The following is a 22556-nucleotide window of genomic DNA, read 5'->3' as shown; positions in this document are numbered from 1 at the left end:
GCTTCACGGAAATCAAGAGCTCAGGTTTTGGACAGATTTGAAGGATAAAAGACTTTGTGAGTGTATATTTCTATATGGGCAATAATATCGCTCTTATAGTTTCAGCAGCTTTAAAATATCAGTTCCTAATTTCAGTCCAGAACACTGTACAGCCCCTCTTGGATATTATTGCAGTCAGGGTTGACTTCTCTTACCACAAAGGGAGGAGACAACGCTCCACTTCATTTGGTGTCTCTGATCCATAGTAAACCAGTTCACTGTCTCAGACTCTATAAGCCACTAAAGGCATTAGCACTCAGCCCATTTGACTAACTGGAGCCATTAATTTTCACAGGAAATTACTTAAATGAAACAGTACCTGGTCAGGGCTGTCAGCTGCTTGATGACTATAAGGAAGTCAGCACTTTAAACAGCAGAGATTATGAGTTCATATGAAATAACAATACACACACTGGCAGACAGGAGAGTAACAGGACTACAACACACACGCAAATGTATTCACACTTCTCTCAGAAGTCACCAAACTGTGAGACTATTCACGCCTTTGCATACATAAGCACTCATACCAGCAGATGTGGTAATTAATAACTGCATGTTTATTTACAGGCTGTTTTAGTGGTCATTTCAGAGACAGTAATAAGACAAAGACATCATTATTTGGAAATAAACACAAAAAAAACAAGACATTCACAGTAAACAACATAATGCAAGGCAGGGAGCTCACAAAGTTTCTGAACAGTGACACATTATTTGCCATCAACACTCTGCAGCTTTCCACAAGAGAAACATCGGCAATGTTTGACTTTTGTGATGCAGATCTGGTCCTCTGCAGGCTGTCGAAGCCGAACAACCGCACAGAACGAGATTAGACTTTGGTTGAAAGCCAAGAGAAGTACAGATATGTGCCAAAAAGATAAAACAAAAATGTTCTACTCCTGGATAAATACAACTTTTTCCATCACTGTTGCCAATGTACCATCTCAACCAAAATCAGAACAACAAGAGCATTCATGTCCAGATACTTTTGTAACCCATCATGTAAGAATGTATCATTAAAAAAGGCCATTTAGACAGTCAGCAGTTTATTTATTGAAAATCATCACAAAACATTTCTTTAAAATGATCACATCTGTGGTACAAAACCTGTACGACAATTGATTTGATGAATCCTCGATGATTCACACCTGAACACACTCAAACCTCAATAGTTTAAACAGCAACGTGCCATAAAAAAAGTGATGTCGTCACTGTGTGCCCTGGTCAGTGACATCACTGTGAAAAGTTTTGGAGTCACTGTTGAGATGTGGCACATAAGGGGCCCCTCCCTCAAATATAATATAACCCCATCCAGCTTTGGACCCACTATGCTGTGCCCATTCACTCTGATGTTCACTGCCTCCTGGTTACAGTGAAGTGCTTCAATATATAGACATTCAAAATTGTGACCATTTATTCACTTTTTAGGGCTTTTAATAAAAATACAAATAAATAAAAGCCAAAATTCTCAAAAAATGTTACACAGAAAATAGACCATATGCAACTGATTCATTACTTAATTGAATTTTGACATCTTATTGACCTTTATCATTTCAGCTTATTATTCATGACACAACAAAGTGATTACTGGCAAGAAATCACAGTATACAACTGTAATACTTAGAGTATTGCATAATATTAAGAATCACAACAGTGTGGCTCAAGTGCTGGTACAAGCTGGGAGAAATGGTGCGTTTCCACCACAGTGCAGCAGTGGTCTGCCAGGACACCAGAGATGACAAAGTCTGATAAAAAAAGTGGTTTTCTTTCACCTGCACAAACTGATACTTTAGATTATTGGTCCCTGAGGCCCCAAATCTCAATGTGAAGCATAAGGCAGGGTGGGAAAAATGGAAAAGTCTCACAGTCTGGCTCTTCAGTTAAATGGGGAAAGTATATCCACACAGGAATTCCATACGTTTTAAAACTGCCATTGGACTACTTGTATTTTTTGGCAATTTTCAGGGCCAACAACTCATGCGGACCCAGGCAACCACCTGTGTTCAGAAATGTCTTTGCTACAAAGTGAACTGAAGTCGGTCCAGGAGCAGCAGAAACCACAGAGACCCGGGCGACGTCTCTTCTCAGTAAGACACAGTGGTGAACATTTGGGGAAGGTCGAGCATGCAGCAGGTTTATCTCTGTGCAGCTTTAATGACCCATTCTGCTGCAGGGTTCAGCTGGATGAGGTCTTTCATATACGTTTCCTCGTCCAGACATCTCTCCTCTGACAGACAGCGGATAAAGACGAGAGGGAGGGAAAACATCGAGATAGATGTGAGATGCAGTTTACACTTTTTAGCCTGTTTGATTGCAAACTGTGTTATCAGCAGACAATACGATCTCTTAAAGACTGATTTTTCTTCTAGTAGGAGCAGGACTTACTGATGTTTCCACCAATCTCATAGAGACACAGCTCTTCTCGTTTCACTGCCAGTGAACTGGAGGATAAACAGAAAGGCAGAGACACAGAGGGTGAGAGAGAAAGTTAAGGATGGGTCTTATATAGTCATAACAAACACTGTTTGTGTACTTGTATGCACTGCTGCATATATACACATTACCTGTCCTGGCTCAGAAAGCGTGTTAACACATCAGCAGCCTGCAGCTCCTCAGTAAGCTGGACTGCCATAGACACTTTACTGAACTGTGGTGCTTGGACTCGAATAAATCCCTGCGAACTCTCCTGGTTGTGAACACAAACAGAGAGGGAGAAACCATACTGTCAATCATATGGCTGTAAACACTTCACAATAACGAGGTCAAAGCACTCACAGGAGATGGAGACTCCAGACAACAAGAATGTGGATCAATGTGCTCTTCTGTTCAACAAACTCCAAACAGTCTGGACTCACAGCACTTAGCTGAGCACGCAGGGTAAAGTGGGGCTCTGCTATACTGTCAACAGCACTCTGCAAGATGCTGCTGTACTCTGCTCGCTGTAACACAGCACAGCCTGTTTGTTAAAGACCTTGACTGTTGATTTGCCTTCGGAAAATTCGGCAAACCCACATAGAAACATTGCAACACATCTCCACTAGATGTCACTATTACCACAGTATGACCACCACAGGGTGATAGATTGGCATTAAATAATTAAAACCTACAGTGAAATAAAGCATTATTAACACTGATGTCTCATACATGTGCACTGCCACATAAGCATGAAATGAACACTCCTACCTCTGGGACAGCTTTATCAGCGGGTTTGTCGGTGGTAATCTTCTTCAGCAGCTTTCTTACAGCTCTCTCTTTGTTTTGTTTCCGCTGACTTTCCATGTTTTGCTGTCTGACCTGGGTCAAAATGAACTTTGGGATCTGGAGTAAAGAGACACAGGCGAAAGGGCGATTCGATACCGTCAGTACACACTGTACCATCCACCGTACTCCAGGATGCATTGAAAAACAGTGCTCTCCATTGATTTCAATTATAAGTGATGACTTGGACGCTGATTTACAGTTTGCTTATAGCGCTAGTTTGAATGGCAGGTAGAATATATCAGGCTTAAGGGCTCTTTTTGATCCTTACGGTCCACAGAAGATTCTGGTATCTGATCAGCAGCCGGACGATGTTGGCTGTGCTGGTTGCCATGGAGAACTCCTGCTGTTCTGTAACCTTGGAGCGAAAGCCCTTGAACATGAAGATGTTAGGCGCCATGACAACAGAGACATTATTGAGGGTCATTTTATTCTTGGCCTGATGGTCAATCACACGCTGGAAAAACTCCACGAGCGCCTGGGGAAGCAAATCAAGAGGAAACCGAGTTTATGATGGAAGCAGTCGAGATTTTCTCATTCGTGTTGAGGCGAGGGTGCGTCTACCTTCAGAGTGTCCCGATTGGCCTCAGGTAACAAAAGGACCAGCAGGTTCAAAGCCTGCAGCTGTTGCTTCTTTGTGGGGAGCTCTGTGAACACACACACGCAGAAATTAATGCAAGTTTCTCAGGCACATTTGTCTCACATGCCTCTTTCACACATAGTTCCTGGTAAACGCTCGTGATCTTCCCTGTTCACACATGCAGCTACAGTCAGGGACATTTCCGTCCTCCACCTGTTCACGCAGGCCACAGCAATGCAGGAAAAGATGGGGCAAAGGCCAGTCCAGCAGATGGCGGTAACAGAACACTTAATGATGCCAACAGCCATAAAATTTGGCAGAAGAGGAAGAAGAAGAGGCGGCAAGGCTGGATGTAGGCGTACGCAGCAGAAGACGTCTGTTATTGTGTTTCAATATAATGAGAGATGTTTTCAGGAAATGTTCCTGAACATTACAGGGATAGACTGCACGTGTGAAAGCGGCTGTAATGTGGTGATGAAGCTCTTGTGAGTGAGCAGAATCCTTCATGAGCAGATAATGAAACATACTGTTAACAGCAATGAATGCATTGAGGTACTCCACAGTCAGTAATGGATGGGGCAGCTCCCGGATGAACAGCTTCAAAAGGCTTGCGGCGTCGTGCTGTTTCAGCTGTCGCCATGGAAACATCCCGTCATAGAAAGACGACTCGAGCTCCTGGCACAGTGACTGGATTTGGGACAGGCACACACAGGCAAGCTTGTTTCACTGCTTTATCAGCTTCGAGAACAAATCTAAAGCTAAATCCTGCCATGAGTGGCAGTGGGATGATGTCAAAGGCTTCGACCAACCTTGACTCGAGTGGCTGCTCCAGGTATCCGTAGCAGCCCCTCTGTGTCTAATCCCTCCTCCTCAGTATGACAAATAAGCTGGGAATAAGAGAGAGAGATCAAGGTAAAACATCACAAGCAGAATGTGAAAAAACTGCAGTTTAAGTTGGACAAACTGGGAATAATAATCACGTCACAGCGCCAAAGGCTTTGGGTTCAGGCCATGGCTCCAAAGGTGACTGTTCAGTTGCTTCTTGGCAGTGCAGTAGTGTTGAAATGTGGCTCACCCTCTGCAGTATCAATGGCACTTTGGTCCCTGGAACCCGCTTCTGGTCCTGATCCAGTAAAGTGGTGAGGGGAACGCCAAACAGACCACTTTCTGCATGCACATGCAAATATTTAGTAAAACAGAAATATCTCCATCTCCATCTTAGTTTGTGTCTCTGTGCATGTCTGAGTGTTTGCTTTCAGTGTTGTTTAGCCACCAGGGCTTTCCCAGCTGTGCGTGTGTGTGTATACCTTTAGTCTTGACTCTGACAGCTTTATGAGCCTTGAGGTCTATCCCAGCAGTGTCAAACAGAGCAGTCGACTCCACAAGCACCAGTCTACACACCTGATAAACACATACAGAAGACAAGGATTTTAATGGCAGCTCTATTTAGAAACAGCTCAACTAACTTGACCCTTCTAGAGTAATTTGTTTGACAAAGGCTTACCATTAAAATAACACGACATGCATAAACATAGACGTGGAGCCTCCACAGATCGGAGAGCACTTTACCTTTTTCATATCCAGAGGAGACAGATCTCCTATTCTCGTCTGACCTGTTTTATCTCGGAGCAGCTTGAAGTTCTGGAGACAAAAAAAAAACAAAAAGAGAGACAGGGAGACAGAGGGGCGTCCGTGAAAACATTCAAAGCAAACACTGCGCCAAATTCATTTGTATTTACTTCTATAGCGTCTGCTCAATGTGGACAGTGTGAATCAATGGAAAGTATCTGTTATACCACCTTCAGCCACCAGAGAGCGCTGCAGACCAGCACTCAAACTGCTCCCCCACACACACAGCTTTCTGCTGATATGCAACATAATCTGTAACACACACTCAACCAAAGTCTAACTGTACTGTTAACCTGTAACTAATTACAAATGCGCTATGTGACACTCCTAATTCCTGTTTCTGTTACGTCACAAGGCCAGATTGTTAATAAAACAGCACGATATGACGCTCTAATAAACTATATTAAAAGAAAAATATTTTCCAACAGAAGCTGTGGCAATGATGATATCAATTATAGAGCAGAATGTAAAACTAAAGTACTTCATTCATAATTAATGTGATCGTTTCACATCCAGGTGCAACAAAGATGGAGTGAGCAGTAAGGAAGCATTTCTGTGCTCAAAGGTTCTTCAGCTTCTGCTAATCAGTGACCCACACACCCATACAAGCTATAACATAACCCTGCACTAAATATAGCTGACAGCAAGAGCGCAATTCAAAGTTTGCTTTGCATATGTTTTCATTAACTCAGCACACAAAGGTTATTCATTACATCACAAGCATACATGCGCTCGGCGTATCAGTAAATCAACACACAGCTGAGGGAGTGAAGGCGCATAGAGCCTTTTTGTGCTGCATGCACCTGCGTGTGCAGGTATGTTACTCACTGGTAGTTTGTCATCAGGTGAGTTAGGGCTGGTGGTGACCTTTAACCTTTGATTGCTGTCCCTGTAAGTGAGCGCCTGCTCTGAAAACGCCACTTCAACGTTCAGTTCTGTCTCTGTTTCTGCCGAGACACACATAAAAGAGAGAGTAAAAGGTAGAGCCGCACAAGTAGTGAAGCGCAATGTGTTTTTGTAGGTAAAGTGCAGCTTTATATACACAGACAGACAATTAAATGGGTTCTTTCTGGAGTTAAAGCCTCACTGAGAGGAAAATAGAGAGGGCTGCTGCCTTTGATGTACCTAAAACTACTTGACTGGTGAATGATCCACATTTTTTGGGGCTTTATCTGACTTTTCAACCCATTTTACAGTGATGTACAATACAGAAAAGTTCATAATAAATCAGAACGTTTACTGAGGTTTTCTATCGTGTTACATTATATCCTGTTTTTATCTTCTCTATTCCATTTTTTCCAAGATGTGAGTGTGAGTTGCTATGCAGAAGTGTATTTGGGCCTTGGTTTGCCGTTCCCCACGCTGACTCATCTGTGTGTGTGTGTGTGTGTGAGTGTGTGTGTGCGCAGCAGTATGATGCACATACCGGCTGAGGTGACATCTTTTTGTCCATTCTCACTTCCCCCTTTGAGTTTATCCGGCTCCTCATCCTGCAGCACAGTGCGACACAGACACATAACTCCACACAGCACACCATGTTCAACAAGTCACAAATTTAGACAGACCCCCCCCCCCAACTGTTACTCTTTCCCTGTTACATATTATCTTGTCTGTTAATTAATGGACAAACTGCGTGTCTAAGTAGTGTCAAAGTCTACTAGTAATACTTTCTTTCCACTCAAAACAATGTTATACTTTCCATATATTGACTGTGAATCCAGTCAGTAAGGTGTGCTGAAGGGTTGCGATTTTGCAGTGCAGTGGGATTTAGTGGCGAAACACAGACTGGTTACCAGTTACGCTTCCATTACTGAGCAGTTGGAAGTAACGACAAAAAGCAAAACCAGCAAAGTTGTGACCGATTCTGTTGTGGTAAGAAAAAAGGAAATGTCTAATCCGTGTGTTGTGGTGAGATGTTGAATTCATGCTGTCAGAGAGGACACTCACCCAGCGTGAATTCATGTGCCTCATTGTAAGTTTCAGTGTGACACACTACAATTAACAGAACTCTGAAAAGAACAAGATGAACAGAGAGACGCAGCTAGGCTAGCTAAGTTAGCCATTTGGAGTCTCCAAAGCTGGTCACTTACGGTGAAAACAAACCAAGGAATTGTTGGACACAGAACCTATATCACTGCTTTACATTATATTTGTGTATGCATGGAAGTGAGCTTTAAAGGTGAGTGGGTTTTACCACCTTTGAAGAGAGCCTGGCTAGCTGTTTCCCCCAGTTTGCTAAGCTAAGCTAACAAGCTGCTGGCTTCATATTTGGCACAAGAGTCTCAATCTCCTCAACTAACTCTTAGCCAAAGGAACTTTCACAATAATATGAGCCCCGTTCTTTAATAAGGTCTTAAATCTTGAGTCACAAGGAGTCAAACGTTTGCTAAAACAGATTTTGACAAATAAATTCCGGCCAGAAGCAAAACAGCTGAACAACTGTGCGTGTAATTTCTCTGATGTGTCAAGTTTACACTCTCACACACTCTTTCATGCTGACAGAATATAATTGCTGCTCGTGCGTGCGTGCGTGCGTGCGTGCGTGCGTGCGTGCGTGCATGCGTGTGTGCATCTTCTAACCTTTGCAGGAGGCCTGAATATGTCCCTAACATCAGGAACGTGTTGCCGGTTGCGTCGCCGTAGCAAGGTCTGATGTAGCGATGCCACTCGACGTTCTACAGCTGCCGCCTGAGTTCTGGTCAGCGTGGACAGGAACACCTCGTTGTCTTCTTCCTGTCAGTCAGTCAGTGAGTAACACAATGTCAATACAGGACATCTGTCCATCGATCTAATGCCGTCTTCAGTCTTTCGTGTCAAACACATTTTCATGAATGTAAGCTTGGCATGAGTAAACAGCGCAATGTATGCTCACTGACAGATGTGAGCTGCAAACACGAAAGTGATAAACTATGACTCATACTAAACTCAGGTCTATTTTAAGGATTCACTATTGGCACCTGATCCTGGTCTGCTGCCAGAGAATCATCAAACAGCCGTGCCAATCCCGCCTCTGTCAGCCACGCCTCCTCCTGCTCCCCTTCTGAAAGAGAAAATGAGCAGCAGAAATTAAAAAAAAGGGAGATAAAAGTCTTTTATCTTATCTTTGTTTCATGAGAGGGTGCATCACTACCATCAGTCTGTGACTCAAAATGAGGGAGACTTGTATGTTTATCATCATGTGAGAGACACTCAGTAGTTCTACAGGTGCAGGAAAGGGGAAGGTGTGACCACAGACAGAGCTGGACACACATACTATACAGGAAGTGTGTGTTTGCTCCACAAAACAATAGTCTTCATAAACAGGCTAAATAAAACTCACAGGAAAACACTGAAGAGTCGCAGAGCTCTTGCGTGAAGCCGAGCGGAGCTGGTCTGCACAAGTCTGGGCCGGCAGCGAGCATTTGATAACAGCCTCCTGTCATCATTCTGCCTCAAATATGTGACGCCAAAGCACTTTTCAATTTAAGTTATGTAGAAACAGATCACGTTGTTTGTCCATTTCAATGTCAGCTCCTTTTTTCAGCTTTGATTTCTGCTCCAGTTGACGGCAGTATGTGTGCCAGCAACATTTAAAACTTGAATTTAAACTAAAAAGCGACGTGTGCCTCCTGTGTCAGTGTATGGTTACAGGTCTCATTTGGTACTTATCATAAATACAGTAGTTGACAAGAAGCAAAGCAACAACAAAGAGATGTAGGACGACCACAAAGACATGCAAAATGACCACAGACAGACATAAAACTACCACAACAAGATGCAAAGCAAACACAAGGAGAGACACAAGCCTATAATCAAACTCCACAGGATCTCTGGTCTAAGTAGAACGCTCTGAATCGAGACTAAAGCGTGGACAGCTGCAGATGGAAGGGAAGGAGAACTCCTTCAGGTCAGTGGATCATACCCTCAGGAACCTTCTGCTGCTCCTCCTCTTGCGCGTCCCCTTCTCCTCCACCTTCTCCCCTCGCTGCGCCTCCTCCCGAGCGAGTGATATTCTCCACCTCCTTCCAATAGTCGTCCATCTCCAGCTCATCCAGAGAGTCCTGTGGAGGTGAAGACGCACAGAGTATGTGCGCACAAGGATTTCATTATTTGGTTTCAAGTTCCCGTTCGCGTTTCATATCTTGTTTCCGTCCCGAACGGCATTTTTTTTGCTGAGCAACTTAAAAAAAGTCCCTCCTACATGCAGTTAGGATGAAAAAATACAAACAGCAGAGAGCAAGTTTCAGCTTCTCTCAGATACACACACACACACACACACACACACACACACACACACACACACACACACACACACACACACACACACACACACACACACACACACACACACACACACACATTTCACATAAAACAACCCAAATTTAAACAGACCTCAGAGCACGTTTCTTCACTTCTCTCTGCTTTTCCATAAAAGGCGTTTAACTTGGATTAATTTGTCAGTTTATTACCGAGCCTCCAGACTGGTGTTGAGCCAGCGCAAGGCAGAAATACTCCCTCGCTGAGAGCTTACTTAAAACATACGCGGGACAACACTTGTGTACCTGCCAACCAAACCCCCTGTAAACTTTTAACTGTTATAATTCAGACATTTATAGCAGACGTTCTCATCCTGAGTAAACACCACAGGAGAGAAGCTTGTTGCCGGAGAATCACCCTTTTTAGGGGGCTTTTTTTTTTTTCATAGCTTCCATTAACTGGCCCCATTAGCTGCTGTTTATGCCTTGCTGGGACATCTCATCTCAATTAATTATCTTGTGATTTAACAAGGTGCTGCCTCCGCTGAGCAAACTGCTCCGCATGCCTGCATGTGTGATGGGATTCCCACACTGCATCACATGGTTGACGGCCTACCTGAGAGTTGCAGCGCTGACATGTGGGCCGCCGTCTGGCCCTGGAGTTCGGACTGTGCCTGGGGCTGGAGCCCGGCTTGGGGCTGGAGGAGGGCTGAGTCGTGGGGCAACCGGCAATGCTTGGGTTGGGTAGTGATGATGGGTCAGTGCTGGTGGGTTTTGTGCTGCTGGCGGTAGCAGAAGGCCCGTATCGGTCTCCATGATGTGTGCTCTGGTTGTGCTGGACAGTGTAGTGGCCTGTTCTGCGGCTACAAGAGAGACAGATGCAGACAGGTAAGCAGACTGGGAGGGAGAAATAAAATATGGAGGTGGTGTAAACGTTTGCTAACACATGTTCAGGCATGGCCCATAGGAGCCATTCATCTTCATGTATGAGACTGTGCTGCTCACAAGACCAGAAGTGAGACACTCTCAGCTGAGCACTTTGCACCTTGCACACCAGTGACGTTATGACAGATGCCTCATGCCAGCAGCTCCCATAAAAACATCATTACAGATTATAAAAGCTGCATTGTCTGACAGCTGTCTGTGTCTGTCCTGCTCTGCAGACAGGCGTGCATGCAGCCATGTTTCAAAAGGCAGGTTTGTCTTCGCTTTGATTTTCCTTCATCTTGCAGGAGACGCCTGTGCGCCTTTAACGGCACGACAAGAGAGATGGCTTCTGACACGAGGCGGTCAGTGAGTCAGACAGACGGAAGTTCTAACTAAAGACAAAACCAGCAGTGTGTTGAATTCCCAGCCAGTCATCCAATGAGGACGTCGGCAGGGACTAAGAATAGCAGCTCTCCTCAGCGTACAGTACACCAGCGCTGTCTGTTCAGCCGAGCGCAGCCTCGCTAAGAGAGAGCTAACTACAGTCAGGCTGACCTCAGACAGGTTATCTCACTGCAATCATTGTAATTGTGTATGGTACACACACACAGATGTGAAGCAGCCACAAAATGTAATGATATAATGTGGAAATAATAGGAACCCAAAAACAAAAAACGCTGACATGGCTGTGTGTTTTAATAGGGGTCTAACTTTTGTGGCTTGGCTGATGTCTGCCTGAATGTCCCCTTTGTTGCAACAGGAAGTTAGACTATCTAACGCAGCACATTCCCTCTCTGTGAGTGTCTCTCCCACTTCGAGCTCTGGAGTTATCATGGAGGGAGCAACTGATGGCGTCGACAGGCGGCTGTCAACACTGTTCATCGTCGCTGTCCCTCCATCAACTCGGCAATCATCAGCCGAGAAATACAAAGCTGTGCGTTTTGTCAGGCTGTTAAAAAGTTGAGCCCCACCAAAGAAATAACTGAAACTGGATGTGCCAGCTCTTGCTGTGAGGGCGCAGCAAGTCTCTGCAAGCTGATTTGATCATATCACACTGAAATGAACTCAAGTTTGTTCACCCAGCACATTGAGGAGACTGAAGTGCTGCAGAAATTAAGGTATCAGCTGCAAAAAAGAGGCACAAACAGCAGAAAATAGGCACAATAACAACAATAAATGCAAAACGTCCTCTTCCAGAGCGTTACATTACAGAGCCTTCAAGGGCCAGAAAGAGGATAAATTCTTTTATCTTGTGCACACAAGATAAAAATTTATCATTGTGTGCAGCCAGATAACATTTTTTGTAAATGTTTTCGGGATTTCAGAAGCTCATGGAAATCCCAGCTCGGCTCCACACAACTCCAACCTGAGTGAGACTGAAAATGCCTGTGAGGATGTGTGAGGCCTTTAATCTGAACTGAAAAACATGCATCATGTTCGATAAGCTCTAAAATCAAAATAACTGTCAGTGAAGTAAAAGTACAATATTTCTCTCTGAAACGTAACATAAAATGGATATACTGCAGAAAGTACATCATAATTGCACTGAAGCACAGCACTGGAGTGAATGTCCTTCACAGACTGTCCAGTCACTCAGTCAGAGTTCAAATATTCAGCCAGTAAATTTGGGAACTAAAGGAAGTAAAGGACATAAATGACCCAGAGAGAGCGAACAGCATCGAGTTTATATTTTATTTTAATTAATATGGGATTACTGCTGTGAGGGCTCATGCTGAGCCAAGGCCACATACCACAGCAGACTTCCTGCTACACACACACACACACAGGTAAATATAGACACACACACTTTGATCTGGTTTGAGCAAAGAACATCAAGTGTTTTCGCAGTTGACCTCCTCCACTCCTTCCTTCCCATGAGCTCTTTTCTTTCCCACTCTTCTTCACTCCTCCTCCTCCTCCTGTCTTCTGCTTCCTTTCCCCCTACACATCGCCTGGGACTTGTGTCCTCTTCCTGTCTACTTGGTGCTTTATATTCCACCCCCGCTGTCTTCCCTGTTATTCTGTATGCTGTATTTATCTCCGCGTGGTGCCATCTCCTCTCCTCTCCTGTCTGCCCTCCTCCCATCAGCTTGAGTCTAAGTGATAACACATGCAGCAACATGCCGGCTGTCCCTCTTTGTCTTGATTAAAGCGGACTTCGCGGGTCATTCCCTGTGACGTATGCTCACCGTCTTACTAAAGCCTCACCGACTGAAATGTCTTCATTTGTGAGGAATGTGCTTGTTTTCTGATGTACCTGAGGAGACGCGTTTACCTCGGAGGCAGATTCAAACCAGGCAGACAAGAATGAATGCATGAACTCACAGGACGCGTTAATCATTCACCTTCATCCTGAGCTGCAGCAAGAAGAACGTTTGACTGAACCATAAATCAGAGATTAGCAAACACGCACACACAAACATAGTAACACACAAACATAGTATCACACGTTAGCTTGACAGCGCTGAGAGTTCAGATTACTGGAGATATTAGACAGTGATTCATCCATTCAGCTGTAAAATATCTACATATACACGTAGCAGCTTGGGTGCAAAGTGTGACACTTTGGCGTGATTGTGTTCACACTCATCTCACAGATGTACTATTTTTAGCCATGATCGTGGCGAGGCGCTATGGTTACGGCAGCGTCAGTCTGTTGATTGGTCCAGACTGAGATATCTCAACAACTATTGGCTGGATTGTCATGAAGTTTGCTACAGACGCTCAGGGTCCCCAGAGGATGAATTTTAATGACTTTGATCACCCTAACTTTTCCTCTAGCGCCATCATCAGGCCAATGCTTTGTTAACTAAAAACATTCCCATCAGCCTTAGCTGCATGTTGTGTTTAGTGCTAATTAGCTAGCAGTCATTAGCATGCCAATGAGGCAAACTAATACAGCGATCATGGTAAATGTCAGCATGTTTGCAATGTCACTGTGTAGCATGTCGCCATGCTAGTGTTAGCGTTTAGCTCACAGCAGCACAGTGTCTACATACTGTAGTTTAGTAGCAGTTTGCAGGTATTTTTGTAAATATACTGGAGTTATTCCAAATCTGAAACATCACAAAGATCAACAGCTGACAAGAAAAAAAGTGAAGCTACTGATTGGACATAGCAGACCGTGATGTTGGCTAAGACGCTCATGTCTAGTTTCCCATTTAACTCTGATCCTGTAGCTTGAGAAAACATATTTACAACCGTGTTAAAAATTAAGCTTTGCAACTTCCATGTAACTGTCCCTGAGCGCTCATGGACAGACGGCCACAGTCAGTCAACAGAGATTTTTCTGCACGTCTTTGGAGTGAGCCTATCCCAGTTCATGAGCGGTATAAGTGCAGGAAAACACCCACAGTAATGCAAACAAATTATTCAAAGCCTTACAAACAACAGAACACATGACTTCGCTCTCTCACGCACACACTCGCAGAGGTCAGGCGGGCTGCCCTTGTGAGAAAAACAAACACATTCTCGCACACTTTCATAATGACCTGTGAGGGAAAACAGAGCTGCAGCTGCGTGTGCAACTGTTCTCCCCTTTGTACCTTTATCCCCACACCTTTTATCACCTGCTCAGAGCTGCCGACAAAGGTGGAGCGTGTGTGGTCGCGTGTGGAGGGAACACGGCCTGTTGAAGTAGGAATGGAAGGAAGCAGTATCAGCCGCAAAGAGCAAACTCAGCGCTGACGAGCTGAATATGAGTCAAGGTCTGAGGAAGTTAACCTCAGACACTGAACCCTATTTGAGCCCACATGACCCGAAGGTGTTTATAGAGAACCACTCGGTGACAAAGTCCCAGCTTAACACAGACAGTTCTCCATTTCTATTTTATGTGGTTGAGGAAATGTTGTACTTTTTACTCCATTATATATATATATATATATATATATCGCAAGACAGCTCAGATGCTGACTGACATTATACATGCAAAGCATTAGTTGCATTTTGACCAGCTACAACATCAAAATGCTGCTTTTACTGTATGTTAATGCATTAATAATGCTCTAATAATGCAACATAATATACTAACACACTGTATATGCGGTGGTGTGTGGTATTACTACTTCTCCTCAAATTCAAACTTAAGCACTTTACGAGATGCACTTACGTGCTTTCTTGGTGAGAGTCAGACGAGAAGATTGACATTACTCTCACTCCTGTGTGGCAGACATGAAGCTACAGCCAGCAGCCAGTTAGCTCAGTGGCATCAATCTTTTCAACTTACTCCTGGCGTTAGAGGGAATTTCTCAAAATGTTCAAAATAATCTCTAAAAAGGATCTGAGCTCTGCGTTCACTGCTGGAGGCGGACGTGGTAGAAGATCCGATGCATTTTTATGACTCGCCGGCTTTCAAAAAGTGAACAATGGACTGTTGAGGGTGTTTTGCAGCCAACATGTGAAGAGTGTGTGTGTGTGTGTGTGTGTGTGTGTGTGTGTGTGTGTGTGTGGGGTATCCCCATTCAGACCAACAGGTGCCAGCTGCCCTCAGTGGAAACAGAGGCTGCCTCTGCCTGCCCCCCCCCCCACCTCAGCAATGACACGCTGGTTGAATAAATCATCTGCCTTTACTTCTGATGAATCTACACGACATCATCAGCTCCTCCGTTGTCGACGGAGGTCTGAATCTGTCCGTCTTTGCCTGTCTTTCTGTCTCCATCCCTGCGTGGCACCATATTCCTGCTATTTTTGGGGCTGTCTGTGTCTCTCGTCATTCTCGCTGTTTCTCTGGACTGTGTCCTTTTTCCGAGCGTGTCTGGTTACTCGTCTGTTTTGCTATGGCAGCGCTGTGAGTCCTGCTCATCTGGAAATGTGCCGTATTGAATGTGAGTGGCACTCACTGCAGGGCCCACGCTCGCCTGACTTCTTGTAACCTTTCACAGCTCGTCTTCCCTTCCTGCAGATGTCATTTCCCCTGCAGCGTTGTATTTCTGCTGTGGGGTTAAGCTGCCTGTTGCATCACACAGCGGATTAATCGAAACCATGTGTGTCCACTGGCTGCTTTTTTACCAAGTCACATAGATGCTTAGAGGAAGCTCTGGTTCCTGCACGACAGACGGAAAACACAACAGGAGCCTGCTGCTCCTTAGCTAAGAGCCGAACTTGTCCTTCTCTTTTAATTTGAAAGACAAAAATCATGTGGAAGACTCCCAGAAGACACGTAACTTAAGGCTCCTTAGGTCGGATGTCCACTGTTGGTAAAGAGCCAGAAGCTGTCTGTCTGTCTGTCTGTCTGTCTGTCTGTCTGTCTGTCTGTCTGTGTCTCTCATTTCCTGACCAGGGGAAACAATGACTACTAAACTAAGCCTTCATGTCAACCAAGACGTGACACACACACACACTCACATGCACACTGCTGTGGGAGGTGAGACAAAGGCAGGCTGTAACGTGATGCTGTTTTTTTCAAGCTAGCTGGACAAGCCATCTGGAACACACACATATACTGTACATACACACACACACGTACACAGAGGCAGCTGGACTGTGAGTTGTTTACTCTCACACACCACGGCTGTTGACAGCAGTTGTTTGCTGATCTAAACATGTACTGGACACACACAGCGAGCTCGGCGTGGACGAATAAACAAGCACGCTCTGTTATAAATAAAGGACCGTTAGCTGTACAGGTGTTTCCACCTGAGCTCCGCTCCCATTCAGTGACAAGAAGGCCTATCATGGCAGGAAATAGACGAGACTCCATCAGGATTACAGATGCATGCTGTTGCTGTTGTACTTCTTATAGTGGTTTTCACATAAGTTTAGCGCTGCAACAACAATTATTTCCTGATTCTGCTGTTCAGTAGTTTCTCAATCAATTCATATCTGGTCATTAAAACATCAGAAAGTGGTGGAAAAGGCTCTCAACAACTTTCCAGAGCCTAACAAGACATCTTATGATGTCTTCCTTTATCCAGCAGCCTAAAACCCCAAAACATCCAGCTCACGATGAGTCAGAGGAGAGAAATGCAGCAAATCCTCATGTTTAGGCTTTAAATGTTTGGCATCCCTGTCTGAGGAATGACTTGATTGATAGATGATGCATTTTTTGTTGATTGACTCATCAAACACAGACAACCGCAGCAACTAACTGGCTGTTTTACACTGCAAACACTGATTCAGAGCACTGATTTTAATGCTGCACATTGTATTAAAAAAGTCCGTCTTAGGCCTGCAGTGGTGTGGAGGAGTCAGAGAGGCAACCTGCAGCAATCTGAGCCACTGCAACTCAGTCAAGGTTAACCTGTTGATTGGGGAATGTGCTGAAGGGAAAAACAGTCTGAGGGTGGAGCTGGCTCCATCATGGAGCTTTAAAATCAGCAGTGAGCCCGGGTGCAGCTCACCAGGCTGGAGGCTGTCTCAGCTGTCCTGCAGCTCAAAAATGAGGACAGTCACACCACCACTGTGACCTTTGCCCGCGCTCGCGCTCGCTCTCTCTCTCTCTCTCTCTCTCACACACACACACACACACACACACACACACACACACACACACACACACACACACCTTTCGCCGTTCCAGGACTCATCTTAAAGTGTCATATGGCAGCCACACACACTCACATGTCCCACCTGGCCGCGGTGGACTCTGGGTCCTGGCCTGACGGAGCCAACGGTCCAGTTTTCGGCAACAGTTCCGCGTTGCTGTGGTAACCCGTTAAAACCACTCCCTGTAGCTGCTGCTGCTGCCGACTCATGTTTCTGCTGCACTTCTTTCTTCTCCTGCCTCACACACACTCAGCGGACATCCACTCGCTAACACACAGGCGGTCTGTCCGTCCACCTCCGTGTCGATCTGTCTATGTTTCCATCGCAGCGCTGTGCTGTCGCCGACTCATTCTGACATCAAACTCTCCTCCTCTCCCTCTTCTTCTCGTCTTTCCCCACGACTTGTGTGTGTGTGTTCAGGCGCTGCAGGACAGGGGCTGGATTACAGATACAACACAGCGCGGGGATTGGCTGAAATCACAGGGCAAAGATTCATATGTGGTGGCGCCCCCTGCTGCTCCAGGAGTGTACTGACTGACCTCCTGCTGCCGTGATCCAGAGCAGCCCCAGGAGTGTAACCCTGAACATGCTGCATCTCTTTATGCTGCACACAATGTGGTCTGTTCTGTGTTTGGACAGTGACACACAAGCTGTTTAAGGTGCCCACACGCTCATTAGGTGAACAGTGAAGGACTCACAGCTCTGTTTAAACATCCTTCACTCCTTGGACCGTCATCATGAACATGCAGCCAAAACAAACCGATTTTTAAGGCCAAACAAAGTATGTCCCTGACTGTCCAAGCGAGCGTGCATTTCACTGGCTGAAGGTCAGATTGAAGCGTCCAAAGACAAGCAGGAAGTGAAGGCGGCTTCAGTACAGGCCTAGACAGGGACGACATGAGCTGAGACATCTGTGGGTCAAAGACTGGCATCAAACACAACGGGATAAATTCACATGATATCACACGATGTGAGATGACCCATGTCCCCCTTTTTCTTCTTCTTCTTTACTCCAAATATGAGCCTTTTAAAGCAGAAGTAACAATACTACAATATACGACAGGTCAAAAAGTAGTATACTTTAGTGTATTAGAAATATAATTTATAGTATAATAGACATCATTAAGGTCTATTTAAATGTATTCAAAACAAATCCCGCAATACATAGTGGTATTTCAAAGTAATAATGAAAAGTGTATTATAAATTGTACTTATGAGTAATTTTAAAGTGTACTAAATTGCAAATACTATTAATAGTAATAGTCTATTTATGAAAAGTGTAGTTCACTATTATCATACTTATTGTAAGTGTGCTTTAATCTAACTTCATCTTTAGTATATGTCCAACACACTGGTGATACAATACAGTTGTACTGCAAGTGTGTTTTGAATGCTAATGAATCTGATGTACACTGGTGGACTTCAGTGCTTAAAGTTTGTAAGAAGTTGTGCCAATTTAGCATAATATTTACAGTATTACTCAAGTGGTACTCAAGGACTACTTGAGTGCTCAGTATAGCACAAAGATGCATGGAGGCCATACTTTATAGATGCTCTAGATGATGTTTGCTCTGACTACTTTGTATGCTGCATGCGTAATATTTTGAGTTAATCATATATCTTGCAGCTAATCAGAGTACAAGTACTGCAAAATTCTTCTGTCTACATGCTTGCATATTCTTTGTCCTTAGAAGTACCTCTTCTTCAAAGCTCTGCACAAAGTAAACTTGATAAAAATGCTGAAGAATTGAATGTAGAACGCTTTTTTGTACAAATCTGAACGCACACACACTCAAACAAACATGTAGACAGCAGACACAGACTGTCTCGCTCTCTTGTTCCTCACCTGAGATGAAGGTAGTCGACGAGTCTGGACACCATTGTGTCCGTCTGCGTCCAGTCAAACAGTTCTGAGCGGAGCATGATCTGCTGGCCATGCGCTGGAAACACTCACACACTGACAAGACGATTAGCAGGTCAATCAGATTTTGCTGCTCCTCCATCTGCCCCTCCCCACCTCCCACCACCCACCTCCAATCCTTTCCATCTGTCCACTCGCTACTGTTAAAACAATGCCTCCTCACACAGTATGGCTGCACGTCCTGGTGCATGAGGTCTGTAGTTGGCCACTGGTTGCCAACTTGGGGGTCCCGTTCCCACTATTGGTCGTCAAAGCTTTATGAAGTGTGTGTGTGTGTGTGTGTGTGTGTGTGTGTGTGTGGGGGGGGGGGGGGTCTTCTTTATTTTAAGGGGACACAAGGGGCATAAATTACATCTTTTGTTGCAAACTTGAGCTCCATAATCTTGCTTTGTGAGCCCCCTTTGAAAACCAGATCTCAGTCCTGTTGTTATATAGTCAGTTGCACTCTCTCCAAATCCGAAGTACTTTACCCAGAGCTAAACACCCTGCACTTTATCTGTGGATTTAATGGATGCTGGCTATAAATATTTAGGAAATTTAATAGAATTACTGTCAACTGATTCAAGAAGCATTGTCACAAGATGTCTGAGAAAAGGAGGAATGGAAAAGAACTTTATTGCCAGGTCATTCACTAAACAACCTACTTATAGTTGACAAAAGGAAATTATACAGGAACACGCAACCTGTACACACACAATCTGTGAGAAAAAACAAAAACAAAAACAAAACATGAAGGACTTGGAACTTGATCACAGGGATCCTCAAGACAGGGTCCTAGGATCAGGTAATAAACCAGGAGCAACATTAAGGGCCTCATGATGTCAGCTGACTCTGCAGAATATTCACACTCTGGGGAAAATGCACTCTTTACTCTGCAACACACACACACATTTTATTAATGAGATCGGTCTTCCAGAATAACTCAATCACAGGACATAAGACCATTAAAATGGGGGAGCAGCATTTCTTACCTTTTTACTCATTTTTACATCTTTACTTGCCCCTCGCGTCTCTGAACATCTTGGAGTACATGTCTTTCTGTTTGTCCAAGCTTTCTTTGCAGCATCTGAAACATGAAAACAACTTGTATCCATGAACGTCTTCAGAGCGATTCGTGGCCTTTGGCTGCTCTCTCATTTTAAATTGAAACACCAAATATGCCACAAAACGACGACACACACTTTAAACAAAGGTTCATCTTACATTGCCACTCTGCTCAGTAGGTTGTTGATGTCGCTGTCAAAGGGCTTCTTTGACTGAGCAGCTATGAGGCAACCGTGAGCGCTCTCGTACTCATGCAGCTCCAGATACGCCTGACAGGAATGACATCAGTCAAAATGTTAGACTAATTGTCATCTAGTGTGGAAGCAACATAAGGTGTGAGCTCTACTACGAGTGGAACTACCTCATGTCTCTTTCAGATGTGAGGAAACACCCAACATTATCATAATTAATGTAAACAATGAACATGGCCATTGTTAGCACTTACAGCTGTTGAGCTAGCATGTTAGTATTCAGAAAATTTGGCTGCATGTTCTTTGCCATTCTTGTGCAACTAACTCGCTCCAGCTTTAGCAGTATACCTGCCTCGCATTGTGGGGGCAGGTAGGCTAACCAATCAATTCATGAAATGATTGGATGGGTCTATCAGAAGCCCAAAACACTGAACAGTCTTCATTCAACATTGCAAACTTTATAACCTGTCTGCAGCCGAACCTGTGCGCAGCGGAAAAGAGCCTTTGTGTTGTCAGAGTCCATCTCTAAGGCTTTCTTGCCGTATTTCAGGGCATTGCATGGGCTGTTCAGACGGAGCTCAGTGAGAGAAAGGTTCAGGTAGAGAGGAAGCTGTGCTGCCTTGATCCTCTCGTTCCCTGCACTGCACTCCATCTCCCTGTTCTTCAGCAGCATCACTGCCTGTTGGCCAAAAACAGACCCCATCACAAAATACTAGTCAATTTCACCTTTACAAGTTTACAACAACAAACACAATAAGTATCTACAAAAACAGCACGGTTTCTCTGTAATCAACACTCTTCAAGGTTTACCTGTTTATAGTGACCTCTGGCGCTTTCATAACGGCTCTGTTTGAAGGAACGGTTGCCAGAGGTGCGTAATGTGTTGACAACTTCGAGGAGTGTGGACAGAGGAGATGACATCTGCTCTTCCTGAAGGCAGAGGAGGTAAAAAGAAATGCTAAGTAGCCAACAACATGAACAGAAATCCTCCAAAGGCAATTTTTCTACTTCCTTCTGCCTTATTTTGGCAATCGGGTATTTGTAATACATTCACTGTCTATGAATTGTACATCCATCCATGGGGATGAGATGATTGACACAAACACCACATGCTCTGTGTGAATTACTCAGAGTACGATGATACAGAATGTGAGAGGATGTATTTTTATATAATTTTACATGCACAATCATATATTGGCTTAAATAAGCAAAACTAGCACAATTCCTTAGCTCTCCATAACTGCCCAAATGCAGATGCATGCATACATGGATGAAAATATAAATAAATGTCTTGTTTGTTGCATCACACTGGCATGGATTTGATGTCAAGTGGATGAACAATGCCCAAAATCATTTTTTTGTCAGAACGACAACAGGGCACCTGAAGCTTCCCTACCGGACACAGTGCCATAAAGTTGTCCACTTGTTCCGTGTCGAGGAAGTCGATCAGCTCAACCTCAAACAGAACCACAGCAGCAGCAGGAATAAAGGGAGGACAACCCATGTTCCCGTAAGCATACTTGGGCTGGAAGAGGAAACGAGAGAACTCTCCTTTCTTCATGGTCAAAACACCCAGCTCCAGTCCGGCTAGTGTCAAATCTGTTTCAACGACAATTTCAAAAATGGGATATTTCCATCAGAGAGAAAGGTTCTGCTGCAGGCCACAATCTTTAAAGCTTAACCCTCTCAGAGTCAGAAATTTGAAAATCTGACATTAATATCTGTTTCTGGCTCTGGTAAATGGTGTCATTTTGATGTTTCCTTTGAAGAAAACATGGCTTTCAAACCCACTGACAGGCTGTGGGATTCAGAGCGTTAACAAGTAATCACTGCTGATTACTGACCTCTTCCTAACTTCATCATCTTGGGGTATTTGAATTTTGCTGTAGATTCAAAAGGCTTGTCAGAATATTCCAGAAAACCGACGTAATGGACTGTGGAGGAAAGAGAGGAGATTAGATCTGATTAGCCTTCCTTTATTACCTCCCTTAGGAGAAATTCATCTTAGGGATTGGAGACACAGCAGCAGGACATACACACAATCAAACTACAGTTAACCTGCAGTATCACAGCCAGATCTATAAACACCAAAACATAAAAACCAAGAGAGGTGGTGGCAGAACAAATCATCTGGCAAATAACAGCTGTGTCAGGAGGTTTTAGAACAAAACTGCATCTGTAAATACTCAGTACTGTAGCGTTCTTGGGTACAGGCGGACCCTCTCCAGGTTGGATCACCTCTTTCAGGATCC

General features: G+C 44.3%; 2 protein-coding genes across 3 annotated transcripts; both read right to left on the bottom strand.

Moving 5' to 3' along the window:
- Nucleotides 1-573: 573 nt before the first annotated feature.
- On the bottom strand, nucleotides 574-18864 carry arhgap18 (Rho GTPase activating protein 18). Of its 2 annotated transcripts, none has more exons than XM_070987883.1 (18): nucleotides 17233-18864; nucleotides 10355-10601; nucleotides 9405-9543; nucleotides 8461-8543; nucleotides 8084-8236; nucleotides 6930-6993; nucleotides 6332-6450; nucleotides 5444-5515; nucleotides 5182-5275; nucleotides 4950-5041; nucleotides 4684-4761; nucleotides 4402-4561; nucleotides 3859-3941; nucleotides 3566-3772; nucleotides 3220-3354; nucleotides 2601-2722; nucleotides 2422-2477; nucleotides 574-2263 (listed from the first exon to the last, which is right to left on the bottom strand). In XM_070987883.1, the coding sequence occupies exons 1-18, from the start codon at nucleotides 17355-17357 to the stop codon at nucleotides 2172-2174; spliced, it is 2121 nt and encodes a 706-aa protein (XP_070843984.1). In that variant the 5' UTR covers nucleotides 17358-18864; the 3' UTR covers nucleotides 574-2171. The 2 variants fall into 2 exon arrangements, with proteins under 2 accessions (XP_070843984.1, XP_070843983.1); XM_070987882.1 differs by having other exon boundaries at nucleotides 17224-17580.
- Nucleotides 18865-20040: 1176 nt separating this feature from the next.
- LOC139347777 (inactive peptidyl-prolyl cis-trans isomerase FKBP6) lies at nucleotides 20041-22232 on the bottom strand. Its single transcript, XM_070987565.1, has 6 exons — nucleotides 22149-22232; nucleotides 21701-21903; nucleotides 21115-21234; nucleotides 20786-20983; nucleotides 20273-20382; nucleotides 20041-20135 (listed from the first exon to the last, which is right to left on the bottom strand). Exons 1-6 carry the CDS (start codon nucleotides 22165-22167, stop codon nucleotides 20063-20065), a joined length of 723 nt encoding a protein of 240 aa, XP_070843666.1. The 5' UTR covers nucleotides 22168-22232; the 3' UTR covers nucleotides 20041-20062.
- Nucleotides 22233-22556: the final 324 nt, after the last annotated feature.

The sequence above is a fragment of the Chaetodon trifascialis genome, chromosome 19 (assembly GCF_039877785.1).
Source record: "Chaetodon trifascialis isolate fChaTrf1 chromosome 19, fChaTrf1.hap1, whole genome shotgun sequence".
Taxonomy (NCBI): domain Eukaryota; kingdom Metazoa; phylum Chordata; class Actinopteri; order Chaetodontiformes; family Chaetodontidae; genus Chaetodon; species Chaetodon trifascialis.
Note: the sequence above shows the minus strand (reverse complement) of the source record. Positions and strands in the feature narration are given on the sequence as shown.

What these genes read in the sequence shown, in the direction of transcription:
- arhgap18 (XM_070987882.1), bottom strand. Translation starts at nt 17,357, where the DNA reads ATGAGTCGGCAGCAGCAGCAGCTACAGGGAGTGGTTTTAACGGGTTAC. An exon ending in AAAAGATGTCACCTCAGCCG is followed by an intron (nt 6,451 to 6,929) that starts GTATGTGCATCA and finishes GTGTCTCGGCAG; the next exon opens with AAACAGAGACAGAACTGAAC. An exon ending in CACCTGATGACAAACTACCA is followed by an intron (nt 5,516 to 6,331) that starts GTGAGTAACATA and finishes TTTTGTCTCCAG; the next exon opens with AACTTCAAGCTGCTCCGAGA.
- LOC139347777 (XM_070987565.1), bottom strand. An exon ending in ACTTTATGGCACTGTGTCCG is followed by an intron (nt 21,235 to 21,700) that starts GTAGGGAAGCTT and finishes CTCTGCCTTCAG; the next exon opens with GAAGAGCAGATGTCATCTCC. An exon ending in CTCTTTTCCGCTGCGCACAG is followed by an intron (nt 20,383 to 20,785) that starts GTTCGGCTGCAG and finishes CATTCCTGTCAG; the next exon opens with GCGTATCTGGAGCTGCATGA.